This window comes from Galeopterus variegatus, unplaced genomic scaffold, assembly GCF_000696425.1.
Source record: "Galeopterus variegatus unplaced genomic scaffold, G_variegatus-3.0.2 Scaffold458, whole genome shotgun sequence".
Classification (NCBI taxonomy): Eukaryota; Metazoa; Chordata; class Mammalia; order Dermoptera; family Cynocephalidae; genus Galeopterus; species Galeopterus variegatus.
The window spans coordinates 112,849-120,048 of NW_007726569.1; the positions used below are offsets into that span (position 1 = coordinate 112,849).

At 39.8% G+C, this 7,200-nt stretch overlaps 1 protein-coding gene across 1 annotated transcript in view; it reads left to right on the top strand.

The window, feature by feature from the left end:
* Positions 1–6,964, top strand: part of SLC35D1 (solute carrier family 35 (UDP-GlcA/UDP-GalNAc transporter), member D1) — a 65,719-nt gene extending 58,755 nt beyond the window's left edge. The window contains exon 12 of the mRNA XM_008568999.1: positions 4,940–6,964. Within this exon, the coding sequence (XP_008567221.1) occupies positions 4,940–5,048 (109 nt within the window). The 3' untranslated portion in view covers positions 5,049–6,964. The remainder of the gene's footprint in view (positions 1–4,939) is intronic.
* The last annotated feature ends 236 nt before the right edge of the window (positions 6,965–7,200 follow it).

Genomic DNA, 7,200 nt, shown 5'->3' on the forward strand with positions numbered 1-7,200 from the left:
CGGCCCGGCCTTAGCATTTTGACTTTTGCCCTTATTTGTTGGCTACTGTATGCTAATTAACCTTTTGAAATGATCTATTGTCCTATTATATAATTTAAGTATATAATTTAATATATAATGATATATAACTTAAATTGTTGCATAATTTAATTCTCACTTCAATTTGATAAGGGTAGTATCATAATCTCTGTTTCACAGATGAGGGAACTAAGGCTCTGAGTGATTAAGTAACTAGCTCCACATCACAGAGCTTTAATAAGTGGCAGAGTCCACAGTTGCTCTTTTCTCAACCCTGTGTCACCTCTGCGATTCTCTGCTCAGATTGGAAAGCTCTGAAAGGTGATAGACACAGAGGCAATACAGCTCTACTTTATTTGGCTGATAATAAAGAAGATGGCAGAAAGCTTCCCAGTAGCTGGGGAGGTATGTAGAGGGGTTAAGGTGGAATGTCCCTGATCACTCTAGGAAGAATGCACCCAGAAACTCGGGTGCATTTCATTTATTTGGCAGGAATTGTGTTTGTTAGGAAATAGCAGTAGAAGTCATACTCTTGGTTCATAGGTTTTTGATGTGGATTGGCATATTTTACCTGTACAAGGCAGGACCTAATCTAGGTGGCAGAGCTACCTACATGAACAAACATATTCAAAGTAAGGTGAGATGGAGACAATCTGGACTTTAAGACTCTTATTTCCTGGCCATGGGGTTACTATATTGAAGGCATTTTTAGTGTATATTTGTAGAAAGGATATCTAATTATCGGAGGCCAGTGAATATGTCCGTGACTGTAGGTCTAAGAGAGAGGCTTTCAAAGATCAGAAGTGGATCAGAGCAGAGAAAGCAGATTTAGCAATTTCCAGTCAAACTTGTAGTATTCTAATTAGACCTCTGTCTGCAGGGAACTGTAGCTTTGACTTTTTTCTGATTATCTCTCAGCTGTGTCTACCACAGTAGGTCTCTGTGAATTAATAGTTGGTAGTGCTATGGTCTAAATATTAGGCAGGTGGAAATTTGCTTGCTTGGAATTTTTAAAAAGGCATAAATCTTAAGCTTGCATAATGATTGTATCTTATTTTCAATATGTATGTTTAGCTATTTAAAAGAAATATCTTGTCAACCAGGTTTAACATAAGGTGTTCTTTTTTTGGAAAATGAGTATTTAGGGTGGTCTAATGTATAAACATCAATTCCAGAGAACCAGAAGTTATCAACTTTAATGTGAATATTTACGGAGCCAATAGATTAATGAAAGGTTGTTTAAAGTAGAAGATCCTGATTTAGAGTTGTTTGTTAGTGATCTATAAAAATTCAGCCCTACCCCATCATCCCCTAATATCTGGACTTTTCCCTTTCTTTTCCCCATCTTACTTTACCCCCCTCCCTCCCTAAAGCTGCCAAAGAACAATTTATAATTCCTTTCCAAAGCTGTAACTCATCACTGCTGGACACACAGCTTGTTGATGAATATTCAGTTCTTTTCAGGTGATTCATGAATTGCCATTCCTGAAAACTTAAATATTTATTAATGGTCAAGTCAGGAATAAAGATGAAATGAAAAATCTTTTATTGTTGCCTCAAGTTGGAATTTGTGAAAATTGAACAGACTGCTCTTTAATCTCCAGAGTTCAGGCCAGTAGTCTCTGTGCTTTGGTTTTGCTCTGGTTATTTGAGCAACTATGTGGCAACAGTGTGCCCTCCTCTTGCATCATGTTAAGTCTCCTTACTGTGGTCTGAATGTTTGTGTTCCCTTCAAATTCATATGTTGAAATCCTCACTCCCAAGGTGATGGTATAAGGAGGTAAGGCTTTGGGAGGTGATTAGGTGATGGGAGTGGATCCCTCATGAATGGGATTAGTGTCCTTAAGAGATCCCAGAGAGACCTCTCACCCGTTCTTCCATCTAAGGGCATGGTGAGAAGGTGCCGTCTATGAACCAGGAAGAAGGCCCTCACTGAATCTGCCTTGATCTTGCACTTCCCAGCTTCTAGAACTGTCAGAAGTAAATTACTGTTTTTTGTAAACCACCTAGTTTATGGTATTTTGTTATAGCAGCCCACACAGACTAAGACAGTCATTGTTATAGCATCCTACTTTTTGTTAGCAATACATCTCCCTGTGAGTATCATGGCTGACAGGGAGGAAGTGAGGAGAAAGGAATGAATAGTTCCTACCTGCTTATTATATTTGTCCATTTCTGTTGCTTGTAACAAAATACATGGAACTTGGTAATTTATAAGAAAACAAAATTTATTGCTTACAGTTTCAGAGGCTGGAAGCCCAAAGTTCAGGGAACACATTTGGTGAAGGCTTTATTTGGTGATGGCAGAGTATCACATTGTGAAATGGTAGAGCAGAGAGAACCAGAGACTTAACTTTCTCATTCACTCTTTTTAAAGCCCTCCAAACCATGCCCATGACCACCATTTTAAGTCCATTCATTCACTATGGCATGGTCCTACAATCTAATCACCTCTTCAAGCCCCCACCTTTCAATTACCATAATAGGATTTCCCACCCTCTTTACACTGTCACAGTGGTGACTAAGTTTTGGGAGGACATTCAACCCAAGGCACTTACTATGTGCCAGGTGTAGGGATAGATTCTTTATGCATGTAATCTCATTTAATCCTCAGACAAACCTAGGTAGAGAATATTATTCTTATTTGATTAATACAGAAATGGAATCTCAGAGAGGTTAATTAATTTGCCCAGGGTGACAGAGGTGGTGGTATATTCAGGATTTGAACCAAGACTTACCTCTATAGTCTATGTTTATTAATTCACTGACTGCACTAGGATTGTATAATCCAGGATCCTAGGGGTCAAAATCATCTAAGGACTAAACCTGGGCTAAATTTCAGGGAATTCTTTGTCTTTTTTCTATGTTACCCTTTGCCGGTATTTCTCTCCAGCTGAAATAGGCTTAATATGAACATCAAAGTTTGTCTTGACAGGAAAATTAAAAGAGATCATTGTTATTTTTTAGGTTGTGTGGGAAGGGGAAACTAAAATAAGATAGGATGAAAAAAAGGAGGAGCAGCCCCTCTACTTTGTTTTTGGGTGGAGTGGGTTGGTTGTGAGACAAAGGGCAATTGACTTCATGTGGATGTACATGTTAACTTCAAAGAATTTTTAGATTCAGTCAGGAAGGCTTCAATAAGCCATCTCCTTGGGTCCCAGCCAAGCTACCAGGGAAGTCCTCTACTTGATGCACTAGAAACAAGAGGCATTAAAAACAAGAAAAGTTTCCAGAAAAGTCCGATATCAAATTTAAAAAAAGAACTAAAAAACAACTAACTTGAAAAAAGCTACCAGATGAAGGAAAAGATGAAGCTCTTTGAACACTGGCACAGGGATTGGGTTCATGAGATCCCTCTCATTGAATGGGGTGATAAAGGGATATTCAGTTCAGCAATTATTTATTATGTTGCTACTAAGTGCCAGGCCTTGTGCAAGAGACTTTGTAGAGCTAAAAGAACAGGGACTTCGGAAAGTTACAGGCTGATGGGAACAACAACTGCAGGTAACTGCAGTATCAAATAGAGCAGGGGCCATATGGGAGAGAGCTGTTGAAGTAGAGAAAGACTGACCTGGGTTTTATTCTGGTCTGTCATTAGGATGCTTTGTGACTCTGAGCAAGTTGTCTTGTGCCTGTGAGTTAATTTTCTCGTCTCTAAAATGGGCACCTTGCAAGAACATTGTGCGTTGCAGGAATGTGCAATGGAAGGAAATGTATGTAAAATGCTCGACACACAGTAGACTTTAGTAAATGATCACAATTTGATTATTATTAAGTGCTTTGAGGTTCAGATGAGGAAAAGGAAGAATCTGGTTGGGAAGGTTAGATCGGAGAAGGCTTTCTGTAGGGTTGATTGGGGTGTCAGAGAATGGATAATTTTGTAAGCACCTGCAGTAAAGAGTCAGTGCCAGTGCCTTATCTTGCTGCCTTCCTAGTGTGCGTGGGACCGAGAACTAGGCATCTCTCACCCTGCCACAGCTGGTCTGGGGCTGGGATGCCAAAGCCCAGAGAAAAACAACAAATTTCACATAAGCAGCAAGTTTATGACTCAAGTGGTCAGGAAGATGAGAGCCAAACCCAGGATAGGAAAACTTGAGCCCAGGCCAGACACCCAGCTGGCTGGAGATCCAAGGGAGTCCTGGGTGGCAGTTCCAGTGGAAGAGCAGGGCAAGACAGGGCAGGCCGGGAGTTTCAGATCTCTGAGCTGCTCCAGCTTATTTTCATCTTAGTGATTGGGGCAGGAGCCTGTGTATCCCACTTGGGCTTGAGGTCCCCACAGAGAATAGATGGAGTAATCACTACCCCCAAAGATTGAACCCTCCTGGTGGTAGGTGTGAGGATAAGTGTGGGTTACCAGCAACCAACTGCCATAGACTGAGGGTTCTGATAATAAGTTCCTCACTGTGAACTTGCTTCTAGCCAGAGAGAAACTAGCTCTGTGAATCTCCCAGGATCTGCATGTTTACCATTCTTATTAAAAATAACTGTTGTCTTGAGTTCATTTTGGAAAATGGAAAAACTACAAATAAATCACCTGTACTCTCACCATCCAGATGTACCACTATTAATATTCTTGGTGTTCCTTCCAGACTTTTGTCTATTCTGATGCATGTGTTTGTAAATAAAATGGGATTAGATACTGCTTAATGTTTTGTGAGATTTTTTCTCATTTAAGATGTCATTGCCTATTTTTATTATATGTCATTTTAATGGATGCATAGTATTCCATTATATGAATTTATATAATTCCCCACTGTGGAACATTTAGCCTTTATATGATTATTATTATTTTTTTTTTGCTATCATATATTTTGGGATAAATACTTTGTAGAGTGTTTTCCCCTAAACACTCCCTTCCTCTTTTCTCCTTCCTTCTCTTCCCTCCTTCTTTCCTCTCTGATGGTGGTTTTCTGTTTTGCAGCATTGCTGGGAGCCTGGTGTATTCCTACATCACTTTCACTGAAGAGCAGCTGAACAAACAGTCAGAGGCCAGTAACAAGCTGGACGTTAAGGGGAAAGGAGCGGTGTGACCGGAAGATTGCTTCAGCTACGTAGGCCCAAGTTTTTAATCAACTGGGAACGCTGGCAATTCCTACAGATACTGAGGTGTCTTGATTATGGAGAAAATGCTATTCCTTTGCACTTGTACAATCAAGGATTGATTGCTGCCTTTTAAAATTTTATGATGAGAGAAACTTATTGACTCTATTTTAAATGTGTTAGAATTAATTTATACCAGACTGGAAAATGTACTGGGCTGTTTAATTTATTTTTCTTCTGTGCTGACAGTGAAACATCAGTGTTTTGAAAATATTTTATTCCATTGTTTGATATCCAGGTGTCCCTGAGAGCTGCATAGATAATGTGCTCCAACTGGAGCCTCATCGTTCAAATTGTTGCTGCATCTGAAGGCACTTTAGCCTTTCTTCTGCTGGAAATGCAGCCTAGTATCTGAAATTTCTCTTTAAATTTTCTGATGATTGCATTGTCTTCATAATATCACTACATCTGCCAAAGGCAACAACTTTGGCACTAAAAAAATATGTGGGCTTTGAAGTGTATTGCTTTCCATGTTGGCTTCCCTGAGAACTCATGGGATGAGCAGAGTGCATTTCTTGAAAATATGCTGTTCCTTCTTTGTTATGTAAGATGGGGATAATGAGGGGTTGGAGGAAGTAGGCCTTTTACTCATTTATTCATCTGAGTAATTCATTCCACAAAAATGTATTGTATATACATACATGCTAGGTATTGTGCTAAGTGCAGAGGATACAGAGATACCTGGGAGGTAGTGAAAGATCTCATGCCATAGTGACTGAAGGTAAGATGCAGAACTTACTTAGCTCTATTAATCCATTCAGAAGATGTGACTGAGCAAGTGGTTTCAGCTCTCTCAGAAACTGTCAATGGGAGAAGCAGCACCTGCCCTACCTACCCCACAACTGTGAGTCCAAATGCTGCAGTGTGAGATAAGTGTGTGTGAAAAGCTGCATTTTGTAAACCAGTGTAGCTCAGCATTGACCCCTTCTTTTTTGAGGGGGAATGGCCGACAGGCAAGGTGACCACCATCTATTCCCCATGACTTTTCCTTCTCTAGGTTTGGTTGCTACTCTTTTTACTCCTCTTTGGATCAGTATGATGAAGTCCCATATTTCTGAATTTATTGGCTTGAGGAGAAAGTCTGGTTAGACATTTTTGTATTGTCAAATCGTGTATAATTATAGTTTTGCTAAATGCATATGACAGGCTTTTATACCTCAGGGCCCCTGGCCTGTGCTGAACCTTTTGGCTGACCAGAGCAGTACAGCAATTTACAGCTTCTGCCCTTTCTGTGTTCTGATTCCTGGATGCCTCCTTCATCTGCCACCAGCATTTCAAGATAAGAGAGAAAAGCCTGGGTAAGTTGGAGATTGAATAGACTGGCCAACCATTTTTGGAGTTAGTGTTTTCAATTTTTGCAGGCCTGGTGTAATATACTAGAGATTTACCTGGTACTCTGGCACCTCCCAGAATGTCTGGATTTTTGCCCTCAGGTTGATATCTTACTAGGCAGAAAATTCTTTGACTTATTATCTACCTCCTGGGAGAAAAAGAGGCAGTATAGAGTTAAATCCTTAATTTGCCCTCTAAGTCAAATCAGCAGTGGTGAGAATTCTGAAAGCCAAATCTATGACTAGTGGCCCCTCTTCTTTGAGTCAAAGTGAAGTCTTCTTTTGCCAGTCTGCTTTTAGTAAATGCCAGGTGGATTAGAATAATGCTGTTTGACCAGATTACACATTGCCAACATGTCACATGATTTTTAATTGCCTCATGTGGCTGTTGACTTTATGAGTCAGTCATTTGTAGAATCCAACTTGCATGTAGGTTTAAAAAAAAAAGTGCAAGTTTTCTGTAATCCTCTTATATCAGGAATCCATGGAAGGTTTTGGTCAGTAAAGCTGATGCAGAATCTTTGTGGCAACTGGCTGTTGACTTTATGAGTCAGTCATTTGTAGAATCCAACTTGCATGTAGGTTTAAAAAAAAAGTGCAAGTTTTCTGTAATCCTCTTATATCAGGAATCCATGGAAGGTTTTGGTCAGTAAAGCTGATGCAGAATCTTTGTGGCAAGAATAGTAGAGTTTCGCATATGATTGGTTTAGAATAGTACCTACGATTTTGGGCCGGCCTTTGCTTTCATTAT